General features: G+C 36.9%; 1 protein-coding gene across 1 annotated transcript in view; it reads left to right on the top strand.

Moving 5' to 3' along the window:
* The window catches only part of LOC128666291 (protein SSUH2 homolog), a 35,532-nt gene extending 31,682 nt beyond the window's left edge, over positions 1 to 3,850 (top strand). The window contains exons 12-13 of the mRNA XM_053720780.1: positions 328 to 435; positions 3,584 to 3,850. Coding sequence (XP_053576755.1) covers positions 328 to 435; positions 3,584 to 3,727 — 252 coding nt within the window. The 3' untranslated portion in view covers positions 3,728 to 3,850. The remainder of the gene's footprint in view (positions 1 to 327; positions 436 to 3,583) is intronic.
* Positions 3,851 to 19,838: the final 15,988 nt, after the last annotated feature.

Below are 19,838 nucleotides of genomic sequence, written 5' to 3'. Positions count from 1 at the left end.
ACACACACACACACATATACATACACACACATATACATACACACACAGGTTTTAGACCTTTTTTGGACATAATATTTTTTGGTAAGGGTGTAACGTAAATGTTTTTGTTCTAGTGCGTATGTGTATATGTGTATATATATGGTGAGTGTGTGTGTGTAGTGTGAGTGTGTATGTAGTGCAGTGTGCGTGTATGTGTGGGTTTAGTGAGTGCTGTCCCCCCAAAAATCTGCTGCCCTAAGCAAGTGCCTTGTTTGCCTAGGCCAAAATACGCCCCTGGACAAACATGATGTAGGCTGTTACTTATATTTTAATATTTTCACACCCAAGGTGCCTCCTATAATAAATTTCCCTGATCGTGCCATCAACCAGGCATCCCAGAATGCTTTGCAGCAACACCATTCTCGATTTGCCTCCACAAGTCGCATACTCAGACAGGTGGGTTTTCCTAGGAGTAAAATATAATAACTGTGCTGTTGGTTAATCAGTAGTGACTACAGCTCAAACCTGTTAATTTTCATTTTAAGTTGTTTTTATTTAATTTCAGATTGCTTGAAGTAAAAGGGACATCAACATATGTTTTGCATTTAAAATAGGGTATTTTACTCAATCAATTTTTTTTCATGTTTCAGATATGGTTAAATACAATTTTATTAACTTTCCAGTTTACTTATAATATCAAATTTACATTCTTTTCTTGGTATCCTTTGTTGAAGGAGCAGTAATGCACTGCTGGAGGCTAGCTGGTGAGCCAATAACAACAGACATATATATGCAGCCACAAATCAGCAGCTAGCTCCCAGTAGTGCACTGCTGATCCTAAGTGTACCTAGATATGCCTTTCAACAAATGATACCAAGAGAATAAAGCAAATTGGATAACAGAAGAAAATTGGAAGGAAGTTGTTTAAAATTGCATGTTCTATCTGAATCATGAAAGAAAAATATTGTGTTTTTGTATTATCCCTTTAAAGGAATATTAAACTCAAAATATTATTAGCCATACAATGTTTAACTGTGCCTAGTTAAAATTAAAATAATACTGTAATCCACTTATACTTTGTTATTATTTACAGTACCTCTAAAAATTGTGTTTTTCCCCCACTGCCCTTAAAAGCTTTACACTTACACTAACTGTAGTGATACAAATAATATTATATAAAACAAATGTAGCTGCTGTTTTAAATAATAAACAAAATATAACACATTTTAAATAAAAGCAGCACTTGTGAGTAATATGACAGAAACAAAATAACATTGATGTAAACAATAAAACACTCTATTTTCATATAAGAGTTGTTTATAGTATCAAACAAATTGCAGGGATTGCTGCAATATCAAGTTATTAAAACAAAGGAAATTGAGATATAAAATTGGCTACTTGCCCTATAAACAGCTGTAACAACTCTGTAGTACTCAGTAGTCTGGCCAGACTTTCCCCTTATGATGCATTTCAAGGCCACGCCTCTTCTTCAGGTAACTCTAATTGGCCAGGGTAAAGGAGATCAAATTAATTATAAAGGGGGCCTTTGAAGGGGCGTGTCCAATGCCAGCAAAACAATGCAAGTGTTTGCTAGTTAAATACATTTAACCCCCAATGACCAGCGACATGCCCTGTACATTGCTGGTCTTTGAATGGGGATTGCTTTTTTGATAGTGCAATTCCAGGTCATAAAAGCACGGTCCTGACGCTCGTGGCGAGACCCGTGCTGCTATAACCTCAAAAACCCTTAACAACCAGCAACGTAAAGAGTACGTTGCAGTTAAGGGGTTAAACATATTGTTATGTACATATATTGTAATGTAGTTCTTGATTGTTTAAAATATTATGTATATGTAAAACATTGTCTTAAAGGGATATGAAACACAAAAATGTGAGTCAGACATTCTGTATGACTCACATTTTTGAGTTTCATATCCCTTTAAGACAATTTTTTACATATACATAATATTTTAAACAATTAAAAAAAAAAAAGTTCCCAGTTTTCTTCTATTATCAAATTTTCTTTATTCCCATTATATTTTGTGTTGAAGAGATACCTAGGTAGCAGGACCGTCTTTAACACAGGGCAAAAGGGGCAGTTGCCCTGGGCCCAGTCTCTGTTGAGGGGCCCAAGAGTCCTAAAAAAAAAAAAAAAAAAAATTTTTTTTTTTTTTTTTTTTTTATGGTTCATACCAGACTGCTGATGTGACATGGGGAACACACACATTCAGTCCTAATACTGTCATAGTCAAAAGTACTCTGCTTATATTTTTTTTAAAAACTGTGCCAGACCGTGCCGGTGTCATGTGACATGCCAAGCTAGTGCCATGTGCTGTTTTAGATGTGCACTGTGCAGCACTGAATGCAAAGCCCTAACTCGGCATCCAGCCATTTCCCACTGCATCAGAAAAGGTCCTACTGGGGTTACCACTGTTACCAGGTAACTGCTCTGGTGGTGGGGATTGTTTCTGGGTAGGGCTGACTGTAGGCGCATGCAGCAGAAAGCTGGAGCGGCAGGCACATGAGGATTTGAGCATCTGTGCAGCTGCATACACTGCTCTCCTCAGTCTTGAGGCTGTGTGACTCATCTCACACTGTATCCATGCAGCCTTGGACAGACAGCATCCAGTCTACTGGTCCCCTTAGCCCTGCTCTTTCTGCTGTGGCCCTAAGATCAACTAACTAAAGTTTGTTAGGTGAATAGTGCTTTGTAGAAAGGTGTCAGTGGGAAGAATAAGTGAGTGCACACACGCCCCTCCCCATGCAGCATTGTCTAGTTCAGGGTGAGAGGGAACTTGTTCCTAGCAAAGAAGCGACCTGTGCTGGTGTGGCTGATGTATAGCGTCATGCTGATACTTCACACATTAATGTAAGGTTTATTTTTATAGTTTTTATTTTCTCTCTGTCTCAGATTTTACAGCTTCCCATAGTAGTTCTGCTGTTCCAGTCAGTAAACTTATATTTGTCTGCACCTCCATGCTTCCTCCTTTACCTTGCTTTGCTCCTGTTGGCTGCCCTAAATCTCTTTAACCAGCTAACCTCATACCAGAATCACATTCAAAAGAATATTAAATGAATCCACAGTGGAGGAATTTATATATTTATTTACTTATTAGTACTGCTTAGGTCCAGTTTCACATATTGCATTTTTTTTTTTAAATGATTAGCCCAGCAGTGGATGATCCACCGCTGGGCTAATAATAATAAAAAAAATTGATTTAGTTGTTTTTTGGGATGTTGGGGTGGAGAGCAAAATTGCATGGGGTGGGGTGGGGGGACCCAAGAAAATTTTTGCCCAGGGTCCAATCAATATTAAAGACGGCCCTGCTAGGTAGGCATCTGGAGCACTACACAGCATAAATCCCTGCTTTTCAACAAAAGATACCAAAGAATGAAGACAAATTGATACTATAAGTAAAGTAGAAAGTTGTATAAAATTGCATGCTCTATCTGAATAATGTGGGCTTTCTTATTCCTTTGGTATAGTATAGCCACTGAACTCATGCAGGGACATTTATATATGTTGGTTACTAGTGTTTGATGACCACCTACCTGTCTAAAGCAGATTCATTCAACTAACTCTAGCTTCTGTCCTCTCCCATAGAGACAAACAATTGAATGGCTGCCCCTTACTTTTGTGGAATATAACTGGAAAGGAGAAAAATACAATTACTTTGTGTATGGGAAAGAGAACAAAGTCTTTACCAGCAATTACCCTGCAAAATGCTGCTGCTGCGTAATCCTGTGATCTGCTCTACAAAATAATTAAAATAAATTGCCATTAGCTGTATCAGTTAAAGTGATGGTAAACCTTAACAAATCAAATGCCATAAATGTAATATTTGCCATTAAAAAGGTATATATATGTGTACCTTTTTTTGTTTTTAATCCATCTGTGAAAGGGTTAAATTAGTGCATATAGTAATGGTTCTATTACAATGTTATGCCGGCCCACATGGATGAACTCTTTTTTTTTTTTATGACAATTCTAGTGAACATCCAATCAGCGTGTGTGTCATTTGACAATATTGAAGTCCAGCCCCTTTAAAGTCCTTAGAAAGCCTATGCAGAGAGTGGATTTGACTGCTATATACAAGGGGGACGGAGGAACAGACAATACCAATTAGGATTATAATTTTTTATTATAATATATATATATATATATACATATATAAATGTAAGAGTAGACAAGCGCACGAGAGGCACTCCTAGTGTAGTATGTCTAAAATGATACACTTCTAAAATAAAGAGAAATATCTGCACTCACTTGATTCCACCTCATCCACTATGAGGTATTTATACAGCTCAATTATATAGATGGTGTCCCTCAGTCCTCCAATTTCTCCCAGGATTTCTTTTTGTAGTAGTAATGATCCCAGAATAGGCTGCAGTCCATTCACTCCAAATGATTTCAGTCTCTTGTATCTGCCAGCTATACATTCAGACATACAGCAAGGTCTCAGTCCCTACCTCTCTGGAGTAGCCTGCACCTTGCTGTATGTCTATTACTGAAATCATTGGGAGTGAATGGACTGCAGCCTATTCTGGGATCATTACTACTACATAAAGAAATCCTGGGAGAAATTGGAGAATGTCTGACGGCTGGCTTTACCCCCTTAAGGACCAGCGACGTACCCTGTATGTCACTGGCCTTTTTTTGGGACTTGATTGTTTTATAGCGCGGTCTTGCCACCAGCGTTGAGACTGCTCTATTCCACAAAGCCTGCTGGAGCGAGGGCATTAATAGCGTGTTCTTGCTAGACTTGTGCTATTATGTCCTGAAAAAACCCTTAACCACCAGTGACATACAAGGTACATTGTGGTCATTAAGGGGTTAAGGAGACACCATCTATATAATTGAGCTGTATAAATACCTCATAGGGGATGAGGTGGAAACAAGTGAGTGCAGATATTTCTCTTTATTTTAGAAGTGTATCATTTTAGACATACTACACTATGTTAATTGGGTATCCTATCTTTTTAATGGGATTTGCCTAATGCTGGTATTACAAGTCTTGGAAGAAGTGAGCGGTACACCCTCTCCTGTCAAGACTAATACCGCATTTAAAAGTCAGTAGTTAAGAGTTTTATGGGCTAACGCCGTAACATAAAACTCTTAACTAAAGTGCTACAAAGTACACTAACACCCATAAACTACCTATTAACCCCTAAACCGAGGCCCCCCGCACATCTCAAATACTTAAATAAATTATTTAACCCCTAATCTGCCGACCGGACATCGCCGCCACTTTAATAAATATATTAACCCCTAAACCGCCGCACTCCGGCCTCGCAAACACTAGTTACATTTTATTAAGCCCTGATCTGCCGTCCCTAACATCGCCGACACCTATCTACATTTATTAACCCCTTATCTGCCGTCCCCAACGTCGCCGCTACTATATTAAATTTATTAACCCCTAAACCTAAGTCTAACCCCCCCCTTACTTAAATATAATTTACTTAAAACAAAAATAAAATTACTACAATTAAATAAATAATTCCTATTTAAAACTAAATACTTATAATCAGAATGTCTCCCAGCGCACAACCTGCTTCCTTATAGCTCCTGGATAATAGGGTATCTAGCTTACCCTAATCAAAGATACAAATACAACAATAGTCCAAAAGTCCTAAAAGAAGGCAAAGGAAGACTCTAACAAATTAAGTGAAATTAAATAAAAATCTGTTAAAAAATAGGTTGGAAATGAGTTAAAAATTATCAAAACATTTATTAACAAATCATAATTATTAACATGGATCCATATGTACTATACAAACATACATATACAAATTAGAGAGATCGATTTTTATCTGAATATAAAAACAATGTAAATGTTACAGAAATATCTTAGGAAGTCTCTCCAAATGGAGAGATCAGCAAATACGGAAATCGACAATGGAAGTTAAAAAACCTGGAGTTGTGCAATTTTGCTTCTAGCAAATGTATCCAATAATTGCATCCAATGGATGTATCCAATAGATGTGTTCTAGTAGTAAGAATTCCAGTAAGACAAATCCATAAAAAATCAAGTAGTGAAACAAGTAAAATCCAAACAAAAAATTATGTGAATCCTGTGATATTGGTGGAAAAAGTAAAATATAAAAATATAAAAATAAAAATAAAAAATAATGTTGTAAAAGTAAAAATGTAAAAAATATATAAAAAATATATAAATTTACAAAAATATAAAAATGTAAAAATTTTTATTAAAAAGTGAAAAAATTTGTGGAAAAAAAACAATGTGTTAGAATCCTATCAGCCAATGTGTTAGAATCCTATCAGCCAATCAGAATTAAGGTAGGAAAAATCCTATTGGCTGATGCAATCAGCCAATAAGATTAAAGTTCAATCCTATTGGCTGATCCAATCAGCCAATAGGATTTAGCTCGCATTCTATTGGCTGTTCCAATAGGATTAGCACCACATTGTACCAAAAACCGACGGATAAATATTCTTTATTGGAGACTTCGAGCTGCCATCCGCCTGCCTTGAAGAAAGTCCTTCCAAAATCTCAATTCATCAGGGTGAAATAACGCAGATGAAAAGCAAGCAGAAATACAAGTGGAGGAGATGAGACAACGTTTCCTACAGAGGGGATACCATAATCGACTTCTGAATGAACATTTATCTGCATTGAATGACAAAGATGTCAGAAACAAAAAGATGAATGTAGTGAGTGAGGACAAAATGACCCTGGCTATGACATACTTAGCAGATAAAAATGATTCTGGTAGAATTCTAAAGGATAATTTGGAGATACTCTGCAGTGATGATACACTACCCTTTAATACGATGGACACACCAAGGATAGGATTCAGAAGAGGAAGATCTTTAAATCACATTCTACAAAAAATGGACCCGACACATTGCTACAAGACAAAGACATGGTTGGAAAATATAAAACCCAGTTGCTACAAATGTAGCGGTTGTACCACATGTAATGGAATGCTGATGGGATTCTTCTTTCATCATCCGAGGAACAGGAAAAAATACTTCCATAAACACAGGTTGACGTGCACCACCAAATTTGTGGTATATTTACTACACTGTCCTTGTAGTTTGTTTTATGTAGGAAAAATGAGTGATGATCTGAAGACAAGGATGACAAACCATAGAAGCGCCATCCGTGCAGCTATCAAAAACAAAGATTCAGAACTACCTGTGGCATGCCACTTCCTACAGAACAATCATAATGTATCAGAGTTGAGATATACTCTCATTGATTATGTCTCTCTGTTGACAAGAGGAGGGGACCGGAATAAGATACTTATGCAGAGAGAGGCTAGATAGACTTTTGAACTGGATACACTGATCCCGAAGGGCCTTAATACTAAAATTGAGTGGCACAGCTTTCTGTAACGTCCCGGTGCCAATCTTTCTATGCCTAGCACAAATTATATTTCCGTATTTGCTAGATGTATATATGTGCAATTAACTTTAGATGTAACATTGTGTGTAATTTTGTGCACAATTTTCTATATGTACACTGCTGCGTTACGCCGGTCTAATATTGACCAAGGATATATTAGTTAATTGGCGCTTTGTATATGCCCTTACTATAATCTACTATGGTCAATTGTGTTTTACTTCATACTGTGTTTATATGCTTTCCAATAGAGGTAGTTATTTGAGCCCTATGAATAGTTATAGTAGCCACGTATTAATATAAAGGTTTCTTGACATGCTGAATAGAGATTTAGCGTTTTTAACATTTCTTTACATTTCTTTATGTTTTTATGTTTATATGTATTTTCTGGTTAATAGTAGAGATAGTTAACACATTGGATACTATGTGTCTAGCAGGCGATTAGTTGCTAAGTTACACATATCCAAAGCATCCATTAGTGATACTTGCACAGGCACTGGGTAATTACAGCTACACATAATTTGGTAAACGGATGTAGTATAAGTCACGTTAGCGGATATTATATGGTCACTTTAAAAAAACACACATATGTTGTCAATTGTTGTATAGATTCTAGATTCTAGATTCTAGATTCTAGATTAGGTGCATCTAGGCTACATGCAATGCTTATTAGTGATGTATGCCAAGTGCTTGCTAACACCTGGTTTTGCACACAAGGTAATTAACGCTTATTGGAAACATATGTATGGTGAACAGGGTATTTAAGGGAGGTTGTTGAACATTTCATTGTTGTTGTTTGAGTCTGAGGACGGGGGTAAAACCTTGAAACGTCACTCTGTTGGAATAAAGTTTTTTGCCACTTCAAAAGTGCCTGCTTTTGTTGGAGGTCTATGAAATATGTTGCTGAGCATCCCGGTCAAGAGAATTGTATCGTGAGTGCTAAACTGCTGTGTACTGGTTATATATATACATACAGCAATATTTGTGGGTATATGGGTATATAGATAAGTAGTCCTGCATTTTTCTCTCTAAGCACTGATATCTACCTCTTTCTTATATATATATATATATATATATATATATATATATATATATATATATATATACTTAAAATAATTATGTGGTTTTACTTGCAAACTAATATATTTTTCTTTGCAACATTCTTATAGTTTGCAATTTACTATCACTTTAACTATATGCAGAGTATTAATAAGTTAATCATAAACCTCTTATAGTGCTTAATCTACCCACTATTAAAACTTTACAATCAGTACAATTTACCAGACCTTTTCTAAGAGTCTGTCCTGTAGGTTCCCCTCTTAGCTGATATGTTACAGTAAAAAAAATCCCTCCCTCATAAATAATTGCTAAACGTAGGAGTGATCAGTTAGAAGTGTCTGCTGTTGGTTAATAAAACACTCGGTCTGGTTTAAGAATTTGAGTTATGACCGCATTTAACTTTGACTGATCTCCCAGGTTTATTGTAACCATGTTATGTATTAGTACATACCAAGGGCAAGATTACAAGTGGAGTATTAAATATTGCTTGCATGCAAGTGATATTAGCGCTCCCCTTTGTTTATCGCAATGTGGACGCGAGATCTAATCTCTGGTTAATTTTCTAATTGCTACCACGAGCTTGGGTAGTAAAAAGCAGCCAATTGTTGTGGCTGGTTAATTATTGCGCTCCCGCAAACGGGCAATAATTTAGCACTCCACTTGAAATCTAGCCCTAAACATCTTTTCATTTTGACAGAATAATATAGCAATTTGCTTTTATGAAAAGGAAATGCTAGTGTAAAAGTAGAATGCTGAATAATAATTAAGCACTGTGTTTAAAACTCCCCACAAAGGCATTAAACACATATTTATGTTGAAATTTTTCATTGTACAAAGGTATTATAACAATGTTATAATAAGAAATAAAAAAACAAACAGAAGAAAATAACACAAATAAAACAAAAATACATACAGTTTGAGTCATTCTTTTGCATCTCCATAACACTTCGAGGATGGGTGTACATATATTACCTTATAAGTTTGGTAAGAGGCGAGGAGTATCAATCTTACATATAAATTCTAGAGCCTATGTGGAAATGTGGTTGGTATTGGTTCTCCCTTTCAGTATCCAGTAAAACCAGATTCTGTCTACTGCCTCCTTGTTATTCAGAATCCAAGCAGCAGAGTCATACATAGTATATGTCGCATTAATTTTATTCAAAACTTCTTGCCATGTTAGGGTCCCTGTTTTCCAGTGTTTAGCTATACACATTCTTGTGACCGTGCATAGAATCTTTATAAATATATTGATCGGTTTGTTAAGATTAGGGATACGGATGTTCAGGAGGGCCTGTGTCTGTGTGAGATGTATCCTTTCGTCTAGTGTGTTGCTAATTAGAAGGGAGAGTTTGTCCCAAATCTGCTTGACTTTGTCACATTCCCACCAGAGGTGCAAATAGGTTCCAATGATGTTACATCCTCTATAGCACATTCTGTTCCCTGTGGGAGACATGTGAGCTGTTTGCACTGGGGTTAGATACCATTGTAAGGCTGTCTTAAGGGCATTTTCCCTAAGATCTGCATTCAAGAGTCCTTTGTCTACCTCATTGAAGATATCAACCCACTCCTGTACCTCTCTTTCAACCCTTAAGTCCTTCTCCCACTTGAGAATTAATTGAGTTTTCACCTGTGTCTGAGATGCTTGTATGGCAGAGTATAGCTTTGAAATAGTATGTTTGGTTCGGTGTGGGGCTTTACATATGATCTCTAGAATTGTGGTGGTATGGGTGGTTGTATTTTTTTGGAAACCCTTAAGAGTCAACATTAACTGGAGGTATAGGAACCAATTCAGTTTTATGGGTGTAATTTTGTCTTGGATCTGAGTGAATGTTAGAGTTGTATTATTGTGGATTAGATCAGCTACCCTGTATAGTCCTTTGTTGCGCCATTTATCTATTGATGCACAGTTTTCTTGGGGTAGAAGGTATCTAATTGGTCTATTTCTAGAGTGACTTGGTCAGAGCTTGGTTAGTTTGGCTACTTTATTCCAAGATACTAGGGTGGATACTAGCGTAGGGGGTCTAAGTTTCAGTGAGTTCATGGTCGTGTTAGTTTCCTCCCCCCAGAGGATGTCTGCTGGATGATTCCAGCCTCCCATTTCCGCTTCAAGATTCGGCCAAACGGTGTCTACGTTGGGATTGTCTAACATTACTCTTTGAGCTAGTCTCGCTGCTTTATAATAGTCAATAAGACTAGGGATCCCTCCCCCCCCCCCAAGTGTTCTGTGTTTCGTCAAGCAAGTGGCCGGGATCCTAGGAGATTTTTTCCCTCTAATAAATCTAATTAGGTCTGATTGTATCTGGGCTAGTTCTGGGGTTGAAATTTTGATTGGGAGTGTTCTGAAAAGATAGAGTATGCGTGGCAAGATATTCATCTTAACCGCAGCTTGTCTGCCATACCAAGAAAAGGAATGCTGTGACCATTTTAGGAGATCCCGACGTATCTCCTTGAACATCGGTGTATAATTGAATTTGTATAATTGGTTAAAATGGGTTGTTAGGTTGATGCCTAAATATTTGATAGTATGAGTAGCCCACTTCATGGTGAAATTCAGGTCAATCAATTTCCGCGTGTGGGGTGGTAATATTATAGGGAGGGCCTCGCATTTTTCTAAGTTTATTTTGTATCCCGAGATATATGAGAATTTATCTAAAAGTTGGTATATGTTAGGGAGTGAAATCAGTGGTTTGGTGACTGTCAGAAGGATGTCATCAGCGAACAACGTCAATTTATATTCAGTAGATCGAAGTTTCATTCCCGAAATGTTTGGAGAGCATCTAATCTGCGCTGCCAGGGATTCTATGCATAGAGCGAATAGGAGGGGTGACAGAGGGCAGCCTTGTCTCGTCCCATTTAGTATAGGGAAGATTTTGGACTTATAACCGGTTGCAACCACCTATGCTGATGGATTCGAGTATATCATTTCTATCGCTGTCACAAAAGGGCCACTAAAACCCATAGTGCGCAACACCTGTAGGAGATACCTCCAGTCTATCCTATCAAACGCCTTCTCCGCATACAATGATAGGAGCAGAGAAGGCATTTTGGTCTCGTATAAATAGTATATAGAGTCAATTATTCTTCTGATATTATCTGGGGCTTCTCTATCTTTTATAAATCCGACTTGGTCCGGATGGATTAGCTGGGGTAGTATTGTTTTAAGGCGGTTGGCGAGGATTTTAGTAAAAATCTTGAGGTCCTGATTTATAAGCGAGATGGGCCTGTAGTTTGAACAATATTTTGGATTTTTACCTGGCTTAGGGATTACCACTATTTTGGCCATTAAGAGTTCAGAAGGAATTGGGCGACCCTCTAAAATGTGGTTGCATAATTTAGTTAGCTGAGGAATTTAAACACATATTTAAAGGGTTAGAAAAGTAAACCTACACACATCCGTTTTTTAAATGAAAACATTTTAAAAAGTATTTGTAAATGAAAATGAACTTACTATTTTTTTTAAAACAAAGCCTCTGTAAAGTATTAAAATATTTTATTTTTATGTATAACGTCAGAATTGCCAGCCCCCTACAACAGGTGGTCTGGCTAAGTCTACTAAACAACTATATAATCTTAAAAAATTAACATATTTGCACACCCACCAACGAGTGCGCATTTGCATTCATTTTCACACGCATGCGCAAAGTTGTTTAAGAAGACTTTTGCCAGGTCTTCTGACAACTTTGCTGCATGCATAATAGTAGATGTCTGTGCACTGTAATCGCTATGTAATATGTAATTGCTAGAGCAATGATGTTGTTGATGAAACTCGAGATTACAATGCATATGCATTACAATATTCAACAAGAGAGCGCATGCGTGGGCTTCAACCAAATACCCGGAACTGCAGGGAAGGGATAATGCAGGTTGCCCCCCCCCCCCCCGTGATTGGCTAATGCAAATTAGCCTCACGGTGGGTTTGGAAATCTACAGTTTTTTTTATCTGTTTAGGAGAGATCAGGTAGGGATCAGCGGGTCAGAGGGTAATCTCCACACTACAGCTAGGTTTTAAAGTTTCATTAGTTGTTTAAGTAGTGACAAAATAAGTGTAAAGTTGTACAATGGGAGCTGCCATGTTGTAACTTTTTCCATTGTAAAATAAAGCTGACAGTTTCAGAAAGTGGGAGGGACAGGGCAGTTCCCAGGGTATGCCTGAAGCTCTCTCAAAACTCTTGTGAATTTTTCTAAGCATTTTAAACAAGCTGGTTTCACTGATTTGTCTCGCCAGCTGTATGCAGGTAAAGTTTGCTCAAAATTTACAATACACTTATTTTAACTAACCGAAAAGTCATATATACTAAAAAATAGACAAAAGCAAGTTAAATTGTAGTTAAAACATTTAATTTTAACTTGGAATTGATGCAAGCAGAGCCCCAGGGGTTATCCTGTTACCTTCTCTCTTCTATGTGAAATGTTGTATCCTAGAGAGCTTCATTACTTTCTATGGCCTAGATTTGGAGTTCGGCATTAGCCGTTAAAACCAGCGTTAGAGGCTCCTAACGCGGGTTTCTTACGTACTCCGGTATTTAGAGTTCAGTTACCGACACTCAAAAAAAACCTAACGCTCACATTTCTACCGCCACCTCTGACCCAGTAGTAAACATATACCGACAAAAAAAACATCCACAAATCAAATAAAAAATATTACACAAACTACACTTACAGTCATACAAACACTACACTATGTTTATTTTTCATATTTAATAATTTTTCAGCAAAATACAAAGGATTAAAGTTGCGAGATCTCGGGTGTTTGAAAAAAAACAACACAAATCCATTTTCCCATTGACTTACATTGACACACGGGAAAAGACCCTCAAATACCTACATCTAACTAATAACATTATCACAAACATACACTCATCGATGCATACAAACAATATACACCACATGACATACTAAAAATATTTATTTATTACAAAAAGAACACAATTTAGTTAATTTTTCACACAAGCTCATGACGTCATTCACTTTACGATGAAAACCAGTCTTAGAAAAAAAAAATTACCAATTTTCATAGCCTCCATTGACTTCTATTGGGAAGACGTGCTCGTGCACGCGAAACCCTCATTTCCCTAACGCACGCAAATAGCGTAGACAGAAAAACTCCAAATACCAGCGCTAGAAAAGACATGATTTTATGCGTTAGACCCAGCTATGATAAATAGATCAAGAAATGACTATTTCCCTATGGTGGATTTATGGATTTTACTGTTTGAATATTCACAACACCATTACATTCTTTCTGACTTTTATATTACATCAACTACAAATCAACATCACTAGTAACAACATTTTAGGTTTAAAAATATTATATTTAAACGGACACAAAAATAATGTCAACTTTTCAGGATTCACAAACACTACACAATGGGAAACAATTCTCATTTACCTTTATTATTGCATTTCAGTTATTCAACTCATATGCTTGCAGCAACAGCATATCTACATAGGCTTAACACATGATCACTCATGGATGCACATACATTACTTTTAACATTCACTCATACATGTGCATTCAAATGATGGGGGAAAAACACATTACATTCTCTAGAGGAATCACAAAACACAACATATGGATTTTACTGTACTTTTAACATCATGATTCCATCACCAGAAACCATTAGGAATTACGTACAACAAGAACATCAGTACACCAGATTACAGATGTCACTTTATGGGAAGGAACAACAATGCCAGACCGCTATATAGAAGTCAGCATATGTGGGACACAATCACAATATATACGTACATGTACATAACACGCATCACCCATCACGCAACCACAAAGCACACATTTAGATTTTATTCAGCACACAATAACAATGTAGTCAAATACAACCACACAATGAGGATTTATGAACTACATAGGCAGGGTAATAATATCATGACGTCATTAGAAGATTCAACCATACACATCACAGATTCACCACTGTACCGCCCCTTTCGGAACTTTAACACTCAATACTACAATACAACATATACGTAAACAACAGTTTGGAACAGCATTATTAAGGCGATTTCAATGGGACAATTAATAAATATTGTCAGATCGCAAATCACTTATATATATATATATAATACTACAGATGACAGCCGGAAGTTCTTCAGTATTAGTGCCATTTGAATGGGACGCATACAATATTGACATCTCGGCAATCACTTATATATACACAATACTACAGATGACAGCCGGAAGTTATTCAGTATTAGTGCGATTTGAAAGGGACGCATACAATATTGACATCTCGGCAATCACTTATATATACAATACTACAGATGACAGCCGGAAGTTATTCAGTATTAGTGCGATTTGAAAGGGACGCATACAATATTTACAGCTCGGCAATCACTTATATATACAATACTACAGATGACAGCCGGAAGTTATTCAGTATTAGTGCCATTTTAATGGGACGCATACAATATTGACATCTCGGCAATCACTTATATATACAATACTACAGATGACAGCCGGAAGTTATTCAGTATTAGTGCCATTTGAAAGGGACGCATACAATATTGACATCTCGGCAATCACTTATATATACAATACTACAGATGGCAGCCGGAAGTTATTCAGTATTAATGCGATTTGAAAGGGGCGCATACAATATTGACAGCTCGGAAATCACTTATATATACAATACTACAGATGGCAGATGGGAAATTCGGAATTATTATTTTGCGATTTGAAAGGGACGCATACAATATTGACATCTCGGCAATCACTTATATATACAATACTACAGATGGCAGACGGGAAGTTCGGAATTATTATTGCGATTTTAAAGGGACGCATACAATATTGACATCTCGGCAATCACTTATATATACAATACTACAGATGGCAGCCGGAAGTTATTCAGTATTAATGCGATTTGAAAGGGACGCATACAATATTGACAGCTCGGAAATCACTTATATATACAATACTACAGATGGCAGACGGGAAGTTCGGAATTATTATTGCGATTTTAAAGGGACGCGTACAATATTGACAGCTCGGAAATCACTTATATATACAATACTACAGATGACAGCCGGAAGTTATTCAGCATTAGTGCAATTTTAAAGGGACGCATACAATATTGACAGCTCGGCAATCACTTATGTATACAATATTACAGATGGCAGCTGTTACTTTATCGTTTACAAACAATATTGCAGCAACATTGATCGATCACATTCGATGCACATTATACACAACTATGCACTTTCATTCATGTTAGCCTGGACGTGTGCTTGTTACTATAAGATCGCGTTTAAGAAATATTTATTACGCATATGAACAAACATTACAAACATGCACTGTATGTGTGATATTTGACACTTTCACATTGAGAATCATTGTTTGAAACTAACATTTCAGCAAACAACAAATAAACGCCCACTGTGAAAGCATTCGCGCCGCTCACATACAAACAAGTGAATACAATTAGCAATCATTACAAACTCACTACCATTGGACTAATTGTACTATAAATCCCCCAAACAACATGGCCAATGCATCACTTGTGATCCACATCAGATCAAGTGCTTACCTTGTTACGCTGTTTTGAAAGATGGATGACGATGACATGGTAGACGCTGCTGGTGCTGCTATTGGCGAACTAGCTGTTGGTCGAATCAGGCAGCCTCGGCGGCTCAGACTGAGACGAAGGGGTCATCTGGTTCGAGGTCCTCGTGTCTACAGGGTGAGACCCACCTTGGAAAACATGAGTGACTTTGAGGTTTTTGATAAGTATCGGCTCGATCGCGAACAGCTCATTGGCCTTTACGATCTTCTTAAACCTCATTTGGAGCCACATATAAGAATAAGGACTGCTGTTCCCGCCATGAGTAGGATGCTAAGCTGTCTATAAGTCATGGCCTCCGGGAGTTTTCAATCCGGACAACTGTACATGCATGGCCTGGCTCAAGGTACATTCTCTGTGGTGTTTGATAACTTTCTGGACGCCATGGTACGTATCAGTAAGCAATACATAGGATTCCCACAGAATGATGGTGATTGAAGGCGCCTGAAGCGGGAATTTTTTGATATTGCTCAAATGCCGAATGTCTTGGGAGCCATAGATTGTACCCACATTGCGCTGCGTGCTCCAATTGATGACTCGCCCTTCAGAAATCGCAAACATTTTCATAGCCTTAACGTGCAGTATGTTTGTGACGCACAGATGAGGATTATGCATGTGTGTGCGAATTTTGGAGGGGCTTGTCATGATGCCCGCATCCTCTCTCTGTCGTCCCTGTGGAGACAGTTTGAGGAAAGACAAATGCCCCCTGGTTATCTCGTTGGTGAGTATTTGTGCACAACATGGTTAATTATTGTGACAATTGCCACTGTAGTTTAAAAATGTTAGCGTAATGTTCAGCTATAGGATGCAATTTAACCATATATTTTCCCCCCGCTAATGTCTACTTTTAGTTCAATGCAGATATGTAGCATGTCTTACCTTAAATGCTCAGAGAATGTAATGTAACCATGTAGTTATCATTTTACACAAGGCTTGATTTAGGAGAAATACGCATATGTAGCATGTCTTAGCTGAAATGGGAAGATATTAGCTAATGCAATTTAACCATGTCATTGTCTCTTTCCGCAAATGTCTTTTAGTTCAATGCAGATATGTAGCATGTCTTACCTTAAATGCTCAGATAGAGAATGTAATGTAACCATGTAGTTAGCATTTTACACAAGGCTTGATTTAGGAGAAATACGCATATGTAGCATGTCTTAGCTGAAATGGGAAGATATTAGCTAATGCAATTTAACCATGTCATTGTCTCTTTCCGCAAATGTCTTTTAGTTCAATGCAGATATGTAGCATGTCTTACCTTAAATGCTCAGATAGAGAATGTAATGTAACCATGTAGTTAGCATTTTACACAAGGCTTGATTTAGGAGAAATACGCATATGTAGCATGTCTTAGCTGAAATGGGAAGATATTAGCTAATGCAATTTAACCATGTCATTGTCTCTTTCCGCAAATGTCTTTTAGTTCAATGCAGATATGTAGCATGTCTTACCTTAAATGCTCAGAGAATGTAATGTAACCATGTAGTTAGCATTTTACACAAGGCTTGATTTAGGAGAAATACACATATGTAGCATGTCTTAGCTGAAATGGGAAGATAGAGAATAATATTGAACTAGATATTTTTAAGTTAAAATAAACATTTGTTAATGGATTATCGTGTACCAAAATTGTTATTGTACTACAAATACTATTTTGAGGATTCTGTTGGAATTATGTTCTGTTCATAATTTATAGGTGATTCTGGGTACATGAGCCGGCCTTGGCTCATTACCCCCTTGCGTAGCCCGACTGATGTGTCTGAGGAGCGCTACAATAGGGCTCATAAGAGAACCAGGGCGGTGGTTGAACGGATGTTCGGCCTCCTGAAGATGAGGTTCAGGTGCCTGGACAGGTCGGGAGGAGCCCTACAGTACAACCCAAAGAAGGTGGCTAAGATCGTTGTAGCCTGTAGCGTCCTGCATAATATTGCACAGCGGGCTGGGATGCTGCAGGCCGTCCGGCCGGACAGAAACCTCCTCAGAGATGAGGAGGATGATCCTGTTCTAGAGGGGCCATTCCGGGACGAGGGCCTCAATGTCAGAGCAGACATCATCAACCGCAACTTTAGACGGTAAAGAATAGAAGTTAGACTGGAGTATTAACAATAGATGTGAACTGTAGGGAAATGACAAGTAGAGAATTGTGCAAACATGTTAGGATTGTTCATCAAATGCTAAAAATGTGTTTCATTTATTAATATAGGTGATGCTCTGGCCATTGGGTCCTGTAGCGAGTCTTTGCCACCTGGTTTTTAAAGAGGACATCAGCTGGTAAGTATAAATGTCTGGACTGTTGCTGGCATGAATTGTACACAAATACATCATATGGCATACATTTTATAAACTAGTATTTAGTTTACACATTACTTAAAATGTAAATACTCAGAAAGGGATCCTCAAGCATAACTATCCCCTATCATGACTATGGTTCAATGTCACACATTAGAGGTTTGTTCTGCTCAATATGACTCATCTTCACACTTGATAGAACATAACACAAGATGCTACACAGTAAGCTAGTGACAGAAATTTCTTATGAAATGGGGGGTGGGAGAGGGCTACAGAAATGATTCACACACTTGTAGTAATTTTGAATAAACCTTTTATGCCATTAGGGAGCTGACTTAATCTAAAGACTGAAAGGGAAGAATTAGAAGCCTGACAGTGAAGATTGCCCAGACTGACAGTGGAAAAAGCCAAGATTGAAATTGAAGTATACCAATGGGATCATGTCTGGCATTATCTTTCAAATCTGCTGACCTTGAAAAGCATACAAAGACATGTTCACATGGTAAGTGCCAACTATTTAATAGAATAAGGCTGTTGAGGCATCCTATTGGAGACACTTAGATGATTTTCTAATTTTTAGATGGTATTTCACAGTCCTCTATTTTTGAAATGATGAATAAGACACCTATTGAAGATCAACTGTTTAGCCCTGAATTGACTTTCAAAGACCATGCATTATCCAGGTTGGTGTACCAATGCATGCTAGTTAATAATCACAGGAAGAATGTTGATTATTGGTAGCTTACATAAATTAGTCATACATATTTCATCATTAGATATTTAAGGATCACAATCATAAAAAGGAATACATATTATAGTTGATATAGAGGTATTTGAATGGACATGAAATATTACATTTATGTTCAACATATATATTCTAGAAATTTGATATACATTTTTATGTATAATTCGAAAATCATATATATTTTTTGAAAATATAATTAATAAATATCTTTAAAAAATGTTGAACAAAGTTAGAGCATAGATACAAGATGATTGTAAATGTATTTTATGATTCTTTGACTACGTGTGTATTAACTTTTGTCCAAAAATTTTTTACATTTCAGATTGGCATCTGATGACTTCCAGGAATATATTTTTATTTTTGGTTCAGAAACTATTAAATTAAAATGGTAATAATATAAAGTTTAGTATTAAATACACTATTTGGAACAGATTATAATAAATATCCATATAATCTGTCAATAAAAATCAATTTGACTCCCATGACTGGTAGTTGTCTATTTGACAAGCACATGCATAAGATCAAATAATGCTTTAATTGTTGAAAATCCACTGATTCAGAGAATATTACATTAAACTATCTTTTTTAACATTCATTGGGGAGTGAGATCCATCAATGCTTTTATTTTGAAATTATTAGATGTTAAAATAATTTTGGATATGTAGTCAATTTCACAAAAATTAATTTTTTTCACTTTTAAGAAGGGGAAGTGGTTCAATTACATTAAAGTGACAGTGTTGTTGAATGTAAAATTAATTTTATAAGATCTTGTATCTTCCTTAGGTATCTCAAAACATTATTTGCAAAAATTTTTACAAT

The sequence above is a fragment of the Bombina bombina genome, chromosome 7, assembly GCF_027579735.1.
Source record: "Bombina bombina isolate aBomBom1 chromosome 7, aBomBom1.pri, whole genome shotgun sequence".
NCBI classification, from domain to species: Eukaryota; Metazoa; Chordata; class Amphibia; order Anura; family Bombinatoridae; genus Bombina; species Bombina bombina.
The sequence above is the reverse complement of the archived record's forward strand: the minus strand, read 5'-3'. Positions and strand labels throughout refer to the sequence as shown.